The 20,761-nt window shown below is 45.0% G+C and overlaps 1 protein-coding gene across 2 annotated transcripts in view; it reads right to left on the bottom strand.

Annotated features, from left to right (window-relative positions):
* The window catches only part of RFT1 (RFT1 homolog), a 38,235-nt gene extending 17,738 nt beyond the window's left edge, over positions 1 to 20,497 (bottom strand). Inside the window, exons 1-7 of one of the 2 annotated variants that reach the window (XM_003257195.4) lie at positions 20,371 to 20,497; positions 15,946 to 16,031; positions 13,765 to 13,881; positions 12,411 to 12,600; positions 11,735 to 11,836; positions 9,921 to 10,058; positions 1,855 to 1,933 (exon numbers count right to left, since the gene is read on the bottom strand). In XM_003257195.4, coding sequence (XP_003257243.2) covers positions 1,855 to 1,933; positions 9,921 to 10,058; positions 11,735 to 11,836; positions 12,411 to 12,600; positions 13,765 to 13,881; positions 15,946 to 16,031; positions 20,371 to 20,433 — 775 coding nt within the window. In that variant the 5' untranslated portion in view covers positions 20,434 to 20,497. The remainder of the gene's footprint in view (positions 1 to 1,854; positions 1,934 to 9,920; positions 10,059 to 11,734; positions 11,837 to 12,410; positions 12,601 to 13,764; positions 13,882 to 15,945; positions 16,032 to 20,370) is intronic. The other variant, XM_030811615.1, reaches the window with a different exon arrangement.
* Between the last annotated feature and the right edge of the window lie 264 nt (positions 20,498 to 20,761).

The raw sequence follows: 20,761 nt of genomic DNA, 5'->3' as shown, positions 1-20,761 counted from the left end.
AATGGCACTCTGCCAGTCAGGGAGTCAGGCTAGGGGGATCCAACCATGGAGCAGGCTCCTGGCACCACATTCAGGTTGAGCTCCGAAGGCTTTAGTTTGCAGTAAGCTTAAACCACATGTCTAGAGACATGTGTTGTCTGCAATCCAGAAAACCAATTTAGGGCCATCACTTGGACTGGATCCATTCCTTCAAACTCATTAAAACTGCTCTTAAAACCTTGGAAGGAAAAAAGTGCGTATGAGCAACCGTCCTTTCCAAAACTCCCTCCACCGATTTTCCTGTTCTTACAACAACGTGAACTATCATCATACACCATTTCACAATAGTTACCTTGTTGCTTTTCTTACCCCATTCACAAATACATGCTGAATAGCCCGCCTGTGCCAGGCCACAGGGAGGCAGTGGTGAACGGCACAGTCTCTGCTCTCCAGGAGCTAAGTGCTCAGGCCCTTCACTCAGCTCTTCTGAGGCTTCTGACTCTCCCTTCCCTAAGAAGGCCTCGGAACGGTTTCATTTTTGTAATAGCAAAGTTATCAGGTTAGGCTAGAAACGTGTGCACTCTCAAAGATCAGAGAGCCCTCAGACACTGCCTGGTCCTATCCCTTGTTCACAGATGGGGAAAGTGAGGCATAGGGGGAGTTGCTTTCCTTTGGAGACATAATGAACAAAAATACAGATGGGGGGGAATCAAATAACAAGATAATAACAGTTGTATTAGAATACTAGTATTTTTTTTTCTATTTTCTTATTTTTTTCTAATGGGACTATATTTTATAATTAAAAGATATAATTAAAAGAATTTTTGAAAAGATTAAAAATACATTCAGTAATAGGTATATGGATACGAAATATACATGGAGAAACAACTACCTTCAGCAACTTATAGCTGCCTTAAATCTCACTTTTTAAATTAAAGCTGGGTACAAATAAACCAACACATATACATACAAAAACCAAATATGCTTCCAGCCCCTTGCTGGCCCTCCACATTGAGAGCTCTGTCATAGGTAAACTGAAAAGACCAAAGTCTGACCAAACTCTCATACAAGTGCATTTTGTTGTTTAAGAAAATAAATCCAGGATTAGGGAATTGACATAATTTTTAAGAAGAAGAAGAAAATAAAATGATATAAATAAATGATATAAAATGATAAAAAGGCTGGGCGCGGTGGCTCACGCCTATAATCCCAGCACTCTGAGGCAGGCAGATCACGAGGTCAGGAGATCGAGACCATCCTGGCTAACATGGTGAAACTCCATCTCTACTAAAAATACAAAAATATTAGCCGGGTGTTGTGGCGGGCACCTGTAGTCCCAGCTACTCGGGAGGCTGAGGCAGGAGAATCGCATGAACCTGGGAGGTGGAGCTTGCAGTGAGCTGAGATAGTGCCACTGTACTCCAGCTTGGGCAACCGAGCAAGACTCCATCTCAAAAAAAAAATGATAAAAATACTTTTATGTAACTGATATAATACTTTTATAATAAATTCATAAAAATCATATAACATGGGGTTTTGGAGTTAGACCTGGATCCCAGTTAAGCTGTTCCTTCTTACTATAAAACCCTGAAGAAGTTCTGCAACCTCACTGACCCTCAGTTTCCTTGTCCATGATGAAGGGGAACAACATGTTTCTTACAAGGCTGTGGAGAGATTTAAATTAGACCACCTAGGTAAAGCATAAAACTAAACAGACGTTGGTTTCTCTCTCCGTATTAAGCCCCCTCCTCCCATTTCTGAAATTCTTCTGCCCCAGAGGCTCTAGACAGGTGGTCTGGACCCAGGTAATTGGCAGTCCTATGAAATCCCCTTCTACTATGGTCTCCCGACCATTCAGAGTGACCGTCTATTTACCTTCTGTCAAAATCTGTTTCAAGAAAGACTGTTTGAAAAAACTCCAAGTCAGTTTAGCCTCTTTCCAGTTTATAAATGCCTAGAAGAGAAAACAAAACAAAACAAAACAAAAACATCACAGGCATTGCAAGTCTAAGAATGCAATGCTACGTGAGAGGCAAATGCAATCTGGTCCCTAAATCCCAACTTGGATAGTCTCCACTGAATCCTCATTCAATGCTAGGCACACAGAAGGCATCTCACAAACACTGGAGAAGAATTTCCATCACTAAACACAAAGTCAAAGTCTATAAGGGCCTGCCCAAGACTCATATACTGAGACCCCTAAAGAATTGCTGCTGTCCCTTGGGGGACCACATAGTACACTGACCACAGCTAACACGTACAGCTCACAGTTTGTTCTTTCCTTAAAAACTGTCTAAAGCATGCCAGGCTGCAGAACAAATTCTGCTCCATATACTGCACATTGTAATGCTATGTTCAGCCATCCAGGGCCCTTTTACGCAAAGTATAGGAGCTGCCCTTCTGTATTACAAAAGAAATTTAGCCTTCAAAGGTCAGGTAAACCACTCAGAATGGGTATGACAGAGGAACAGAGAAAATAAAATTTCTGATATGACTCTTCTAAAACTCCAGGCCAGGTGAGGTGGCTCACACCTATGATCACAACACTTTGGGAGGCTGAGGTGGGTGGATCACTTGAGGCCAGGAGCTTGAGACCAGCCTGGCCAACATGGCAAAAACCCCATCTCTACTAAAAATACAAAAATTAGCTGGGCATGGTGGTATGTGGCTGTAATCTCAACTACTTGGGAGGCTGTGGCACAAGAATCACTTGAACCTGGAAGGCGGAGGTTGCAGTGAGCCGAGATGGCACCACTGCACTCCAGCCTGGGTGACAGAGCGAAAATCTGGCTCAAAAATAAATAAATAAATAAATAAATAAATAAATAAAACTCCCAGCAGCATCAAATGACCCATTTCCTAAGGACAAGGAAACACTTAGGTAGGGTAGAGGTCAACCTATTAAGAGACAGGTGGCCTCAAAGCCAGGGAGCTGAGCACAAAATGGAAGAGCAAGGCAGCCAGGGAGCTCAGTATCCTCCGACTCCTGTTTTTCTACCTCCCACAGTTCTCTCTGGAGCCCCCTCCTCTATCTTGTAGGCACCCTGGGATCCCAGAATATTTAGACTAGGTGTTTGGTTTTTTGTTGTTTGTTTTGTTTTAGAAACAGGGTCTCACTCTATCACCCAGTTGGAATGCAGTGGCATGATCACAGCTCACTATAACCTGAAACTCCTGGGCTCAAGCCATCTTCCCCCCTCAGCCTCCAGAATAGCTGGGACTACAGGTGTGTGCCACCATGCCTAGCTCATTTTTAAAATTTTTGTAGAGATGAGGGTCTTGCTGCATTGCCCAGGCTGGTCTCAAACTCCTGGCCTCAAGCAATCCTCCCACCTCGGCTCCCAAAGTACTGGGATTCCAGGCGTGAGCCACCATGCCTGGTTGATATTAGGTTCTTAATCCTAGGGTACTTGCATTTTGAAAAGTTGTGATTATCCAAAGTGATGACTTCTGAATGGTAGGATTTCAGAGGGCTCTTGGGGAGGGGAGGGCTGAATTACAAAGGCTAAGCCCACTCTACCTCTCCAAAAGGTCAGCCACAGCTCTGGAAGTGGGCCCAAGGGCAGGCCTGGAACCTGTCTCAGTCATGTGGGCCCCGGTTTTGGGCAGAAAGCCCATCCGTAAAGAGCAACGCTATCCAGTAGAAATGTAATGTTAAATTTTCTAGCAGCCACAGTGCACAGGAAAAAGAAACAAGTGAAATTAATTTTAATATATTTTATTTAACCAAAATATTATCATTTCAACGAGTAATCCCTGTAAAAAATATTTTTTTCATATTAAGACTTTGAAATCCAATATGTATTTTGCATTTATGACTCATCTGAATTCAGACTAGCCATATTCCAGAATGCTCTATAGCCACATGTGGCTGGTGGCTAACATTTAGGACAGGGCAAGCCTAGAGCACCTCTGAAAGCAAGGATCATTTCTAGCCCCCATTATCTTTACTCCTTGGTTTCTGAGACTTTTTTCCAGACACAGAGAGCACAAGTGTGAATCCTCCCAAACAGTGCTGCCCTCAGGGAATCAGAGAACCTAGAGCAGATGCCAGGTTATCTCTTTAGCCCAGGAGTAAATCTTCCCTGATGAGAAGGAAATTGGGCCACAAGATGTTTAAAACAGGCCATCTCCTTTCCCTGGAACAGAGCACCAGACAACTTCCCACCACTAGGGGGCACTGGGGACCACGTCATCTTCAGACTTGGATTCTGACCACAGCCGGCTTAAGCACCTTCTCTCTCTCACACTGCTCCTCACCCTTTGCCATGCTGTGGTGGTCCTCCCGGGGGTCAGCAAAGTAGGACCTGTCCCCTTTTAAAAGGAAACGAAGGCTGCTGCTTGCCATGAGGCTCTGGTGACGCCTGCTTGCCTGCAGGTTGTGAATGGATTTGGGAAGATGATTGAGCTCTTTAAAGACAAAGTTCTTTGGGAGAATGAAATCATGACGGTGTACCTAATCTGAGAGCTCATACTTGATTTTCCTAATGCCTTTGGTTTAAATGGGCTTGTGGTTCAGAAGGAATGGCGACACCACTTACTAAAGTGCTCATTAAGGACTTTAGTAAGGCAGGAAATCCAATCTGAGATGTGGCTTCTCCAGGCAGGGGCTGAGTGGTGGGAGAGAGGAAGCATGTGGTGGACTTTTACCATTCTATTCAGAATGGAGGTGTCACTTGGGGCAGTCAAAAGAGGCCTATTTCGCAATAGCTGGGTTGGTACTGATGAGCTGATCTAAATAGCCGGGAATTTCCCTGGAATACCCTGACCAACAAGCCATTCCACTGCCTCACTGTACTAATGGAGAAACAGTGGCTGGGGTGGTAAAAGGTGATGGACGGTAACTCCAGGGAAGGTCCGGAATCAGAACTCAGAGGCTCATCACACTTTCACCTGAGTCACTCGTCCACTTCCCAAACTCTTCTGACTCAGGATGATCTGATCAGCCACATCCTTACCACAATGACAAGAGTCACTGGGGAGTGTGGGGCTACCATCCTGTCCACTGCCCTCCATCACCTCCTCCACCCTACAGAGCACTCCTTCCTCTCCCTCTTGCTCCACCTATCCCAGTCACTCTGGGGCTATCGACGTTGCCCCAGCTTTATCCGTCCTTCCACTTTCATCCATCCTTCCCCTGTCCTTACTCCTCACCTGGACAATTGCCACAGGCTCCCAATGAGCTTTTTTTGCTTCTTACTCTTTCTCTAGCCTATCCTTCTCATTGCAGGTTCAGGCTTTGGAGTCAAGCTTGGAGACTGGGGCTCGACCTGCAGTTCCTTGAGTTATTAGTGTAAATGTCGCCGTGAACAAGATACTTAACTTTGCTAAGCCTTGGCTTTCTCATCTGCAAAATGGGATAAGAAGTCCTGTCTCATGGAGCCGGTATGAGGGTTGAATGAAAAAAAATAAGACACTGTAACTCTGTAAGAGACGGCAAGCTCCTCAATACAGACAGTTTGATCATGCTGCTGTTCAAAAATTAAACCCAAGCTCCATAGCACTGAGGCCACTGCCACCTGACCCTAGCCTGGCAGCCAGGTTTACTTCCCTTCATAACTTCCTGCCACCTTTTCCTTTCTCTCCCTTCCCCCATTGTTCAGCCAACCTAAGTACCCCAGTCATCTCTACATTCCCAATTCCAACACAATGATGGGCAGATAACAAGCACTGAGCAAATTTTCTTTCCTTCTGTGGTCACGAATGCCCATCTCTACCACACATATACATTTAACCTCTGCCCACCCATGTGTCAAAGTCTGGCACAAAAGAAGCTTCCTCCATGAAGCCTTCCTTGATGTTCCTAGATGGAATTCAGCAGTCCTTCCCCTGTGCTTCTATTTTGATAACGCTAGACACACACTGTCCTATAGCATAGTTGAGTACAGATCCTATCTCTCCATCACCATGCAAGTTCTGAGGGTACGGGCCTCACTCAGGGCACCTGGTACAGTGCCTAACATATAATAATGTTTAATACATGCTTGCTGAGTCAAATTCCTCAGCTTTACTTAAATATTAGCATACCTCTCATATTAAATCCCTCAGAAATGTCAATGAATATAAACGGAAGCCATTATTTGAAGTATCATTAATTTATTATAAGGTTAAATAAGTATCTTTAAAGAAGATGGAATCCTACAAGAACGGGAAGGGAAATCTCACAATTAGGTCAAATTGATAGTAAATATAATTATTTGACCAGCTTCCATTAAGGAAGTCCCCAGTGCAGAAAGCTGCTCTGGGGAGTCAAGTCAGGCATGCTGCCCATGGTAAAGTCATACACTGCATTCATGCATTCAGAATCATCTCATTTCTTTTCTTTTCTTTTTTTTTTTTTTTTGTTTTGAGACAAGGTTTCGCTCTGTTGCCCAGGCTAAAGTGCAGTAGCATGAACACAGCTTACTGCAGCCTCAGCCTCCAGGGCTCAAGTGCTCCTCCTGCCTCAGCCTCTTGAGCAGCTGGGATCACAGGCATGTGCCACCATGCCCAGCTAATTTTTATATGTTTTGTAGAGATGGGTTCTTACTATGTTTCCCAGGCTGGTCTCAAACTCCTGGGCTCAAGCAATCCTCCCACTTCAGTCTCCCAAAGTGCTGGGATTACAGGCTTGAGCCACCACACCCGGCCTCTTTTTTTCTTTTTCTTTTTACTTTTTTTTTTTTTTTTTTTTGAGACAGAGTCTTGCTCTGTCACCTACGCTGGAATGCAGTGGCACGATCTTGGCTCACTGCAACCTCCACCTCCTGGGTTCAAGCAGTTCTCCTGCCTCAGCCTCCCAAGTAGCCGGGATTACAGGCGCATGCCACCATGCCCAGCTAACTGTTTTGTATTTTTCATAGAGACAGGGTTTCATCATGTGGGCCAGGCTGGTTTCGAACTCCTGACCTCAAGTGATCTGTCCGCTCAGCCTCCCAAAGTGCTGAGATTACAGGTGTGAGCCACCATGCCCTGCCTTCTTTTTAAAATAATAAACCTGAATTATGAATTGTTCCACCTGGAACTTCCTAATCTCTGTGTAAACAATAACTACTATGGGCAATAAGCCAATTTCTTTTGGAAGGCTACATAACATAGGGGTAGACCACAGCCTAAAACTAGTCCCCAGCAAAAGGTGGAGAGAAGTGGGTCCAAAATCAGCTATGTGATTTTGGGTTAGTCACTTAACTCCTCTGAACCTCAGTTTTCTTGTCTGTAAAATGGAGCTAACAGTATTTATCTCATACGTTACTATGAGAATTAAACACAAAATCCATGTAAAGTGCTTGGTGTAGTGCATGGCACAAAACATGCAGTCAATGGCAGTTATTGTAAATGGCTCTTTGTCAAGGTTCAAATACTTTCATGGAACTCCTGAAGTCTTCAGAGGGGCCTCACAGGTCATGCAGGCCAACAATCTCACTTTAAAAATGAAGACCCTGAGGTCTGGGGAGTGTCCCGCAGGCTTCAGATCTATATCAGGTGCCTCTCAAGCCCACAGGAACCTCCCTGAGACCCAGGAATCACCTCTCCTACATGTCTGTATCCCTGATGGCACCAAGCATGGTGCCATGTTCTTACTGTATGTCAGCGGGAACAGTATCACTATGTGTGACAGGTACACACAGCCTTCTCATGATCAGGGCTTGGGTCCTTGCAGTCTGGGGCATGGGTACTTTCAGAGCATATTGCCAGATTAAACAGCTGAGCTCCCACACCAATACCATCAGAGCTGCCTAGCTAGGGTGCCCCTGCGGAGCCAGCTCTGCTCTCAGGGCTGCTCAGTGTGATGGTGGTGATATCAGCTGTCACTTAAGGATACCCACTTGTGCCAGGCCACAATGTTAAGACCTTTCATGCCCCAACTCATCAGGCCCTCAAAACAGCCTTAGGAAGGAGGTACTATTATTATTCCCATTTGACAGATAAAGAAACTAAGCTTAGAGTTCTGAGCCCATCACGGGTTTTATTTATTTAGTTATTTATTTGAGACAGGGTCTCACTCTGTTGCCCAGGCTGGAGTGCAGTGGCACAATCATGGCTCACTGCAGCCTTGACCTGTGCTCAAGCGACCCTCCCACCTCAGCCTCCTGAGTAGCTGGGACTACAGGTGCACACCATTATACCTGGCTAATAAAAAAAATTTTTTTTTGTAGAGACAGTTTTGCCATGTTGCTCAGGCTAGCCACCATGAAGTTTAATAAACAATTGGCAGACTCTTTCCTTTACCTCCTCTCTTTGCTCATACTAATGGTTCAAATGTTCCTTCCCAAAATACTGCTGGGGCACAGGGACAGGCCCAGTATGAAAATCTGCCAGGCTTGGTACATGTGGGCACCAGGGGACACTAAGGGGAAGAAGAACTCTTCTGCACTCTCGGACCTGCTCTGGGGGCAGGTGGCAGAAGCTCTAGGCAAGAGAAGCGATCCTGAGTCCTAACCATCTAAGCCTCATCTAAGATGAGGCACAGTGGTATCCAAAACATCCTGTTGGTTTAGGTTATAGGTGAAATCTAGCTGAGCAGAATGGAGAACTCTGAGCTCACAAATGAGAACATATCTGGCTTTGACACATAGGATCTAGTTTTTCTTGAAAAGTTGTGTGACAGGATTCTGTAAATTCTGAGACTTAAGTCTCACATATTTTACTACTTTTTCAGGTATCACAAGAGGAATAAGGACAAATCCAGCATGTACCTTACCACAACCAAGTGTACTACATCTGGCAAGCAAACGAGCATGGAGAGAGGGGAAAGTGCCCAGAATGGAGGAGCTCACAAAGTGTCTTAGCAGAGACAACGTGGCAACATCATCACATGTGCAGCTCCAGTGGCATGGGCAGCAGCGCTGACCCCAGAAGAGCCAGAAAATGAAAGTCCAATGGCCTGAGTGTGAAGGAATTGAGTAGAAAAGATTATGCTCCACTCCACATGTCAGCTGTAGAATCCACAGTGCTCTAGATGGGAAAGTGTATCACCTGAAAGACTAGCCTGACAATCAGAAGGAGACCATGTGAGGCCGGGCGTGGTGGCTCATAATCCCAGCACTTTGGGAGGCCGAGGTGGGAGGATTGCTTAAACTCAGGAGTTCAACACTAGCCTGGACAACATAGTGAGACCCTGTCTCTACAAAAAAACATTTTTTAATTAGCTGGGCATGGTGGCACGTACCTGTAGTCCCACCTACTTGGGAGACTAAGGCAGGAGGATCACTTGAGCCCAGGAGGTCAAGGCTGTAGCGAGCTATGATCACGCCACTCTGGGCAACAGAATGAGACTGTCTCAAGGAGGAAAAAAAAAAAAAAGACCATTTTGGGTTCATCCCTACTTTCTCAGAACTCTCAACTATGTGTGCTAGAAGTCAACTGAGGAAGAAAACCAAAACCACAGCAGAACAGAGAGTGGAGCACAATGGTGGAGCCTGTGCTCTGCTGGCATGTGAGCCCCTCCAGGCTGCTGTCCTCACTCTGACCCTCACCTAGGACAGGTATTTATTCACTAAGCCTTAGTTTCTCAACCCTAAAATAGAAACAGACAGTGTCAGCCTTTCAGAGTTGTTGTAAGCATTAAATAAGGCAGGTAAAGCATTCAACATAGGGTCTAGCACAGTGGTTGTCAACTGGGGGCAATTTTATCCCCCAGGGGACATTTGGCAATGTCTGGAGACATTTTGGGGTGCTCCACTGAGGGGTGGTTGCTACTGGCATCTAGTGATTTGAGGTCAGAGATGCTGTTAAACACCTTACAATGCACAGGACAGCCCCTACAACAAAGAATCGAGCAGCCCAAAATGTCCATAGTGCAAAGATTTAGAAACCCTGGCCTGGCACAGAGCAAGCACTCCATAAATATGAGCTATAAAATTCTATTTATGATTATAACAATAAACCAGTTGCAGTTTCTTTCTCTCAAGGATAAGCAGCACCTATGATTAAAATGATAAGAGATAAAATGTATTACTTACTCTATTTCTTGTAATATTGGGTAACAGATCTCTTATTCTGGAGACAGGAAGAGTTTGAAGCTTGGTTGATTCTGGGGAAACCAGTAACTTTGTGAAATAAATAACATAGCAGAGCACCAGAACTGTGGCATAGAAAAGCTGAGAAAAAAAAAAAACTGTTTTAATAAAGGCATAATTAAGATATGCCTATAAATTTGATCTCAAAGGCCAGTCAAGTAATACAACTCTCTTGATTAACTGCACTTTCTATTCAGCAATGCCTTACCCTCTGGGAAATGGCACTATTCACTTAGACCCAACTCCACTGCAGCATCTACCTGCAAAGTGTTCCCAACACTTCACTTAACTGGGAGAACATAATCGTCTTGGCAGGCAGAATGTAATTTCCCTAACAGATATACACTAGCTCAATTACCACAGCAATGTCCGATACATTCTCAAAAAGTGTGTATTTGGCCAAAGGAATGGCTCTTCCACCTAGCCAGCACACTGCAAAGATACATGTAACCTAACTGTGCTAATATCCAAGGACTTGCCATCATCAAGGACTGTGGGTTTTCCATAAACCCCGGAAACCTGTGCCATTAATGATTACAAAGCACAAGTGAGCTGCTGACTCTCTCCTCTTCGCCAGGGCAAGAGCCACTACAGATGGGGGAAGAAAGGGTAGAGTGATAAAAGGGCCCACCCCTCCCTCCACCCATCCAGGACAAAAGAATGGCTTCTGGCCAGGAGCAGCCAGATGGGTTTTGTCTGCAAATTGAGGAGGAAAGTCCAAACAAGCCCCTGTTCACAAGCTCCCTTCGACCCTCTTTCCCTCCTGAGAACGGCAGTGCACACTGGTTCAAGAAAGACTGGGACCTCTAGACTTGCTTTCAACCTGGCAATATCAAGGCTGCTCCTGTAGTAAAGGCACAGGGCAAGGAAAAAGAAGAGTCTCAGTTTAGTAGGTGTGGGCCCCTCTGCTCTCCACTCCCAACCATGCCTGAGACGGAGCCCATCATCCATCAGCCTTCTTTCCTCATGCTCCAAGCCCTTAAAGCTCCAGCAGCACTGCTGTGAGCCACCCACCTGATGCCAATGTCCTCTGTGAGAAGTACCCTTCACATAAATCATGACTAAGAATCTTAATTTATCTTCCTAAACATTAATGAAAACTACAACTGCTTTGCACTGTAAAATGTTCTGGTAACTATCTGATCTTAAATTTCATTTTTAAAAATAGCACCTGTACTCTAGTTATATTTTTATTAGAACTAGAAATATGAACTAGAACTAGGAAATAATGGGATGGAAATGAAGCCTAAGTTGCTAAAACTGAACATATACCTACTCTGACTTGATTCATGCCCTCTGAATTATGTGAGATTTCAATCTAAGTTTAAAACAGGCTTAGCAGAGTTTCCACCTATTCTGCAAAAAACTGATGGAAATCCAGGGAAAATAATACACATGCAATTTGATTCCCACCCCACCCCCCACTGGTTTTTTTCTCCTTTACGAGACTATCAGACGACCAAAGATCAGTTTGAAACAGGCTTGCCCACTGAATGTCTAAAAGGGGTTTTTGATGTTTGACAATGAAGTCCAGTGTGTGGCCCTCACCAGGTCCCTAGAAACACCTACGGTCTCAGTGTATGGAACACAATGGACCTGGCAGCCAGAGAAGCGGAACCAAGGCCATCCTTCTGGTGCTTCCACCTCCTGCACAGGCATGGGTACTGCGAATGCAGACCACACGGCGGTGGGAACAAGAAGAAAAACCAGTTGGAGAAACAAAGATCATATAAAAAGTTAAAAGCCATGAGTCTTACCTGGGCCAAAGAGAAAATGTACAATCCCCAGTGAGGCAACCACAGCACGAGAAAAGCTGTCAGAATGCTCTTAAGAATTACCGACAGGCTCTCAGCAATCACCTGCAAACATGTGGTTAAGGTGCAGTTTACAAATATCATCAAAAAGTCAAGATGTAATGGAATGATAGGCAGAAAATCTAGGGCAGTGGTTACCCTGGCTGTGGGGGCGGGGCACACAGCTGGACATAAGTATCAGTAATGTTTTACTTCTTGGGTAGGGTAGGTTCATGGATCTTTCAGTATATTATGCTTTAAGATTTACATTATATATATATATATTCTTTTGTAATCTATTATAAAAGATGAAGAGAGAAAAGTTAATATTAGTATACAACTAAATATAACCACTAGAAAAATCTGAAAAACCTTTACAGTCCTTCTAAATTCTGACTTGAACTAATAAATTATTAGCAAATCTGTTTTTTATTTATGGTAAAACAGAGGTGAACTTTAGCCTAGCCTATCTGACAAATTTCAAGTGGAAGAACTTAACTGACCATGTTATCTTTTTCTAAATACATTTTTAGGTGCAAATCTGGAAAAATCATTCATTCTCTCCTGTAAAAGCGTTTTAAAAAAACAACGCTTTTTCTTATTCTTCCCATTTCCCATTCACAGCAGAAGGCGCACTGACCTTGAGCTTCACAAACATATGTGCTTGTGCCAAGACCCAAAAGGGCTCTCCTAGAAGCTCCACCACTGCCGAGAGACCAAACAGCACCACTCCAGTTGCATAGTGAGGGACAACATTAGGGTCAGGCACTTCAAGCAGCTGCAACCAGATCCAGCCCAGGAATAAGGACCAAAACACACCCAGGGGGACTCTGGAAGAGGAGAAAAAAATAATTCACTACATTTCAAAATAAATATAAATATATATTAAAATAGTAACACTGAACAGAAAAAAATAGTTATAATACAAACAGCTACCATTTATTTATTAAGATACTAACTACATGCCAGGCACTACGATTCACGCCCCTTATCTCACTGACACCTCACAATGATCCTCTGTCATTATCTCCATTAAAAAAATGAGGAAACTGAGGCTGACAGGCACTGGGCAATTTGGCCAAGGTCATGAACAGCTAATCAAGAGCAGAAGCAAGACCCAATCCTGCTATAACTCCAAAGCCTAAACTTCTATCTACTGGGTTACACATACTGACCCCATAAGCAAAATTCCCAGAAGGAAGATGCCTGTTGTCAGAATGACTGACAGACTGTGTACAGCTGTTCCTTGCATCCCAAATAACCAACAGAGCAGTGCTCAGTATCCTTTCACATGTTGCACATGTGTACCATGGGGCACTTAAATATGACTGGGTGGTTAACAGTTGTTCCTCTAATAAAATGAACACCTACCAGCCCTCATGACAGTCACTTCTGTGAGGCAATAAGCAATTATGCAAGGGCAGCACTGGGAAATAACCTCAAACTCCAGCCCTCCCTGCAGGGACCTAGCTGGAGAAAAGCCATTGCAATTTGAAGCTAATGTATTTGATCTTCAAGAATATCCTAAAAGACTCAGAACTGAAGTCACATAACAAAATTGAAGAAAAATGTAATGAAACCCATAAGAGGCTTTCAGGAAATACTAAATCTAAGTGGCTGTTAAAAGCTCAAAAGATGTTATGGAGCAAAAAGATTAGGAATAAAAAAGATGGCACAGGCCAAGTGGAGCCCACAGTGGTGATCAGAAACAGCAAGAAACCACCTCCAAAGAGGATGAAACCAGGGCTAGAAACCTGGCCCAGAAACCCCAACCCAGAACCTCTTCCTGGCTCCTGGACATCCAGAGAGAAAATGAGCCAAGGAGTTCCTTTTACACAAACACTCTCCCCTTCTTGTTGTATGCCTGCTCCCAGAAACCCATGGCAAAACTGAATCTGGAGGCAATTTAGCTTTAGGCACGTGTTACTGTTTCATTTCCAATGCTCGCTACACCTGCCTTCCCGAAACGTGTCTCCTGCCAAAGCACAACTCACGTTAGCCACAGCAGGTTGAGGGTCTGGCTCCAATCTCGCTGGGTGCCCCCACTGAGACATGCTCTGCGGAAGGCCTCTCTGGCCAGGAAGAGGGTGGTTGAGTAAAGCAGCGTTAATCTGTAAATGAAAGGGAGAAATAAATAAGGTCTCGAGTTTTTTCATAGACAGAACTTCTGGGATTTTTCCAGCAACAGGGAGGAGATAAAGTCTTGGTCATAAACCACTGGTGGTGATGTGGAGGGCAGTGGGCTCTTACAGGACCCCCTACCAGTCTGATCCATGAGAACTAATAAGTTAGGAACCAAACAAAAGACACCTGAGGGTGTGTGCCTACAGTTAAGTGAAGGATAGAAGCTGCTGCAGTGGCCTCAAAAGGCTTCAGCCTTCATGGCTACAGGCAGAGGTGTGGCCATGACCACAAGGAGGAGAAGAAGATAAGATTATAACCCCACCCTTCTTGGTCACACTGACCCGAGTGACCAATAGCCCCTGTGAGAAAAGCTGAGCCTCTACCGAGTGGAGGCTCTGGCCAAAAGAATCTCAAGACAGGCAATAAGGCTGGCAACCATTACAGAGGCTGCTGCAACCCAGATCAGCAAGGCTTGCCTGGGTACCTCCCAGGTGGGCAGCACCTGGGTGAGCCTTCCTGCACCTTAGCGAGGAGTAGCTGAGACTTCCCCTCCTCAATAGGCAGCCATCTGGGTGAAGCCAGAGTGGGGACAGCCCAGGGTTAAGGTCTCTGGGGTTGTCCAAGGATTATCCTGCTACCCAGTGCCTCTGTGGGACACTGCAAATAAGGAGATGGAACCAAACCTTAAGCAAGGGGGCAGGGCAGGCCAGACAAGGGCTGTCAAAGCAGGGACCTGCCAATCTCAGGAAGGCTGCCTGGGGAGAAAAATCTGAGCCCCTAGGAGGATTTGCCCCTCTTCCTTCCTGCTTTTAAAACAATATTTCTTAGGGCCAAGTGCCTATATTTCTCAGGCTCATGCCTATAATCCCAGCACTTTGGGAGACTAAGATGGGAGGATTGCTTGAGCCCAGGAGTTCGAGACCAGCCTGGGCAACACAGTAAGACCTCATCTCTACAAAAAATACCAAAATTATTCAGGTGTGGTGGTGCACACCTGTAGTCCCAGCTGCTCAGGAGGCTGATATGGGAGCATCGCTTAAGCCCAAGAGGTCAAGGCTGCAGTGATCCATGATGGCGCCATTACACTCCAGCCTGGGTGACAGGGCAAAAGCCTGTCTCAAAAGAAGAAGAAGAAGAAGGTGAAGAAGAGGAAAAGAAAACAGTATTTCTCAAAGAATGGTCCCTGTTTCAAAATCACCTAAGGAGCTTATAAAAATTCAGATTCCTGGGCCCTTGTTCAGCACTACATGCTGCAAAACTCCACAGATGATTCCTTTGCTCAAAGCTTGAGTCCTGCCACTAAGCTCTGAGACCAGAGCCAAGAGTATATGTTTGGTAAGTATTAAACATGAAATGCTGTCTGGAACATATTGTCTTATCTATCAGGACATGAAGACACACCTGAGAAGCTGAGCTATTCCGAGCACTCAAATCATTTCATATGCTTTATGTTATTTGTGAAGACAAAATATGCGTGGGTGTCCTTGAACAGAAAGGAGGCGAGTAGAAGAAACAAGCTGAGTCTAAAAGACAAAGAAGTCACCTTTCCAAGAGCCTCCAAGAAACTAATGACAAAGACTCAAGCTCGAATTCCAGTTGCCATATCCCAATTATAAAATCACTGAGGAGGGAAGGAAGGTGGCTGCTCCAGCCCTGCAATTATGAAGCGCATCCTCACAAACTGCCGAATTTCTGTTTCCTTTGCTGTCAGCAGGACAAGAACATAGGATTATACCTGAGAGAGAGTTTTTAATGAATTACTCCCACTCTTCTCCTTCCTGACTTCCAAGAGCAGGAAAACCAGAACAGCTGGCAAAAAAATGTGCATTTGGAGGCTGCTAATGGAAAACAATCCATGGGTCCATTAAAATCAACATCGCCTGCGCGTCCCTCCACTCCTGCACGCTTCTCCTCAGCCCACTGCTAAGACATTCTGCTTCTGGTAAAGGTCCACGCTTCTAGAATCCAAGGATGACACACAGGTACAGGGTTTGAAGAAAGCCTGGCTAGGAAGGTGAACTCTGACGGTGCCAGAGTGCGTCTCCTCCTACCTTACATTTACTACGCCAACGATTTCCTTTGACAGGAAGCGAAGAATAAATGCATTCAAGACAAAGGTGATCAACCGAAACAACACCTGTAAAAAAAGAGGAAAAATACGTAAGAATAAATGACGTTAGGAGTGTTTACTTAGCTGAAATGAGAACAATGTGGCTATTCTTCCTAACGTGATGTAATGACATACAGCAGCTTGGTCACGGAGACTCTCCTCTAAGACGCCCAACCTGTCTGCATTTCTCCTGAAATTTCATCCCTTGGGATCTCTCAGCACTCCCGTGCAGTAGTCAAAGAACCCAGGAAGGCACTTGGAAGGCTCCCTAATTTATTAATAACAAGAAAGAGGCCCCAACAGACTGAGTTTCTTCAGGTTCAAAGTCAAGCCCTTGAGGAAGCAGAAAGATAATTCTAGTTAGTGGTTCACCTTGCCGAGCCCTAGCCACACTCCCCCACCCCAGCCTGTTTAGAAATAGCATACATTTAGCAAGTGGGAGCCTTAAGGGTACAGCAGACTCACCAGAAATCATGGGGACTAATTTCTCTTTTATTCTCTGCCTCATAATATCTAGGAATTTCAATAATGTCATTTATATCGTTCTGAACTTCAGTTTTCTCAATTAGAACACAGAAAATGTATTTCTTTACTGTATGCTTGTCTCTTTCCAGGGAGAAGTTGAAATACCTTTTAAATGATGCCGCAAAAATAAGATAACGTAATGTAACATGGGGGAAGGGAAAGAGAGTCCAGTTATTGCCGCTTGAAAGGAACATATCCTGAGACTTTCCAATCTGTCAATTCAAGAAAACCATCTAAGCAAAAAACTTCTCCCATGAGACACAGAGAACAAGAAGACTGTAATTAAACAGGGTTGCTAAATGGGGATGCTGGGAAGAGTGCAAACCTCATTCACTAAATGACTCCCTTCTGCATCCCAGCAGCAAATGAAAATCACTTCTGTGTTAAGCACCCTCAGAGTTATCTGTGAAGAGTTGCAATTTGGAAGATTTGATCTAAGCATATCAATGGACTACTGTGGTCTGAAAATCTCTGGGGACAGCTATGACCAAAAAGGGACATTGTGTAACACTGTACCTAAAGTGTCACAGAGCAGGAAGGTCTCCAAAGCCAAGAAATCACCATCTTAACCGTTATGGAGTCAAAGGTGGTCTTTTGAGTCTGATGACAGCTCTGTAGCTGCTCCTTAGAAACATGCAGATATGGCTGGGCATGGTGGCTCATGCCTGTAATCCCAGCACCTTGGGAGGCCGAGGCGGGTGGATCAGCTGAGGTCAGGAGTTCGAGACCAGCCTGACTAACATGGTGAAATGCCATCTCTACTAAAAATACAATTCACCATTTAGCTCTTCTATCTGTTAACTTCTAATTGTTATAAGCCTCAATTTCCTCGGTCAAATGAGGTTACCTATCACATAGGGTTGATTAAAAGGATCAAAAGAGATTGTAGGGCTGGGGACAGTGGCTCATGCCTGTAATCCCAACACTTAGCTGGGCGCAGTGGCTCATGCCTGTAATCCCACCACTTTGGGAGGTCGAGGCAGGTGGATCATGAGGTCAGGAGATCGAGACCGTCCTGGCTCACACGGTGAAACCCCGTCTCTACTAAAAATACAAAAAATTAGCCGGGCATGGTGGCGGGCACCTGTAGTCCCAGCTACTCGGAAGGCTGAGGCAGGAGAATGGCGTGAAGCCTGGGCGACAGAGCTAGACTCCATCTTAAAAAAAAAAAAAGAAACTCAACACTTTGGGAGGCTGAAAGGTAGGAGGATCACTTGAAGCCAGGAATTTGAGACCAGCCTGGGCAATACAGTGAGACCTCATCTCTACAAGAAATATTTTTAAAAGAAATGAGACTGTAGAAGTGAAAGCATTTTTTAAGTGCATACAAATGAAAGGCATTAATACTTTCGGCATAGGTGGCTTAGAATTAAGATAGAACAAGCTCTCAAATTCTTGCAGAATAAAATATAACCACAAAGCTACCTGAAGTGTCTACAGTGTAATTCGAGAAAGCATACAAGAATGAAAACACTCAAGAAACCATATAAAAATATGGTTATTAAAAAAAAAAATCCGAGCACAGTAGCTCACACCTGTAATCCCAGCACTTCGGGAGGCTGAGGCAGGTGGATCACTTGAGGTCAGAAGTTCGAGACCAGCCTGTCCAACATGGTGAAACCCTATCTCTACTAAAAATACAAAAATTAGCCAGGTGTGGTGGCAGGTACCTATAATCCCAGCTACTTGGGAGGCTGAGGCCTGAGAATCACTTGAGCCTGAGAGGCGGATGTCGCAGTGAGCCGAGATAGTGCCACCACACTCCAGCCTGGGCAACAGAGCGAGACTCCATCTCAAAAACAAAAAACAAAACACCATGTGTACACACTTATGTCAACCTCAAAGTTATCACTGTCTAAGAAACTTAATGTTCCAGGCCATATCCATATCTCCTAATTGGTTTGAATAAAGGTTGCAGCTAATGAAACTGAGGCTGCTTATGCCACCCAGTATTTGCTACACACTGTAGCCCTTATTAGCAACACAGCCTTCATTTACTTCTGCAAAGGACTTTACAGCTTTTGTTTTAAGACAGGGTCTCACTCTGTTGCTCAGGCTGGAGTGCAGTGGCATAATCACAGCTCACTGCGGCCTCAACCTCCCAGGCTTGAGATCATCCCACCTCAGCCTCCTGAGTAGCTGGGACTACAGGTGCATGCCACCACGCCCGTCTAATTTTTGTATTTTTTGTAAAGACAAGGTTTCACCATGTTGCCCAGGCTGGTCTTTAACTCCTGAGCTCAAGCAATCTTCCTGCCTTGGCCTCCCAAAGTGCTGGGATGACAGGCATGAGCCACCGTGTCCAGCCAACTTTACAGCTTAAAAAAAAAGGCTCTCTCACATCTGTTAAATTATTTGACACTAAAAACAACCAGGTAAATACACAGGAAGCAAGACTGGGGGTTAAGTGATTTCCTCAATGTCACACGGCAAGCAAATGACACAGCTTGACCTTACAGGTAGGCCACCTGACTCATAGTCCAGTGTGTTTTCCGCTATAATTTGTTTTCGTTTTATGAAGTCTATCTGAGTAGTAAGATATTATCAAAGGCTGAAAAAAACCAACATTGTGGATAAAACAATAAACTCAGTTATTTATGTAGTGAAACAGAAAAAAAAAAACCCTAGGTAAACTTAGAATGGCTAACATTTACTAAGCACATATCACATGCAAGGCACTCGTCAACACGCTTTCCACAGGTTATCTCATTTCATTCCTACATTGACTATTTTAAAAATACTTATTACCCTAATAAAAATAGCTACATTTATTAAGTACTTGTATTGTGCCAGGCACTTAAGAGGCATGATTTCATCTAATCTTCCTAATGACCCTGTGAGGTTGCACTATGATTCTCATTTAAGATGAAGAAACTGATACTCACAGAAGTCATGGGATTTATCCCGAAGGCAGGTATCTAGCAAGTGACAAGGCCCAGACTCAAGCCCCATTCTGCTTGGTTCTTTCTTCTGCCCTCCATGTGCCTCTCTAAGATAAGGGGTAGGGTAGATTCAGGACTTGTGTGAAGTAGGGTTGATTGGCTCAAGAGTGAGACAGGGAGATACTGAGCCACTTGACTTAAGAGGTTCAGCTCCTGGGGTTGAAAGAATCTTCAGATACCATTTGGACTAACTGGCATGTATCATATCTGACAGATGACAAAAATTAGGGCCAAGAAGGGAAGTGACTTGTCCAAGATCACATAAACAGAAGATGCAGCCAACATGTATTAAATGCATACTAAGAGCCGGGTACTGTGTTAAGTACGTTTATTTGAATGATCCCTATCAATCCTTGCTTATGAGCTAGGTACGACATATTATTACCCCCATTTTACTAGTGAGGAACTCAGGCACTGCAGGTGAAGTCACTTGTCCTGGGTCATGGAGCAATCCAAGCCTGTCTAACTCCAGATTTCTGTTCTTAGCTATGCCATATGGTCTCTCGGAACTCAGTGGGACTCAAAGTTTGAGGACGGTGTTTGATGAAGGAAATGAACCCCTTGCCTGAAAAATACCAGATTCTCGAGCACGAAATACCAGTCCCTTACCCCTGCCACCTGATCTAATTCACTCCTACTGCCATATGGGAAACAGAATGCTCAGAAGGAAAGCGGCTTGTCTGCAGTCACCCGGCCTAGACTTTAAAGGCAGGCTCCCATCTCCGGGCCAGGGTCCCCCCTCATCAATGCCACCGTCTCCGGTCGACCCCCCACCCCCTCCATTGCGGGGTCCACCTCGGGACTGGGTCGGCCCTGGGGCAGGATCTCAAGGGCCCGAGGGCTGCCATCCAGCGAATCCCGGCTGCAGTACAAGCTGGAACCTGACGGGCAGAGAGTACCTGCAGGAGGAGACCGGAGGAGGCCAGCCGGGCCGCCTGGCCCAGCACCTCCTGGCTGCCCATAGCCTCCGCGCCGGGCTCAGACACCAGGAAATGCCGCCGCCACTCCGCTTAGTCGCGATAAGATGGCGTCACGGAGCGTCTCGCTCTCTAATTGATGGCCTTGAGACAGGGGGGCGGGACACGAGAAGTTCTGGCCCTTTAAGTGGGCCTGGCTCGGGCCGTCTGTTATGGCGCCTGGCTCTTCCTGTTTCGGTAGGTCCTGCGCTGTCTGTCGCTTGTGCGCTGTCTGTCCCTCTCTTCCTCGTATAAACGAAATAGTGTGGCGAGTACTAAGAGATACCGTTAAAGAATCCAAAGTTCCTTCTCTGAGGCTTTCAGCCACCAACCA

The sequence above is a fragment of the Nomascus leucogenys genome, chromosome 4 (genome assembly GCF_006542625.1).
Source record: "Nomascus leucogenys isolate Asia chromosome 4, Asia_NLE_v1, whole genome shotgun sequence".
Taxonomy (NCBI): Eukaryota; Metazoa; Chordata; class Mammalia; order Primates; family Hylobatidae; genus Nomascus; species Nomascus leucogenys.
The sequence above is the reverse complement of the archived record's forward strand: the minus strand, read 5'-3'. Positions and strand labels throughout refer to the sequence as shown.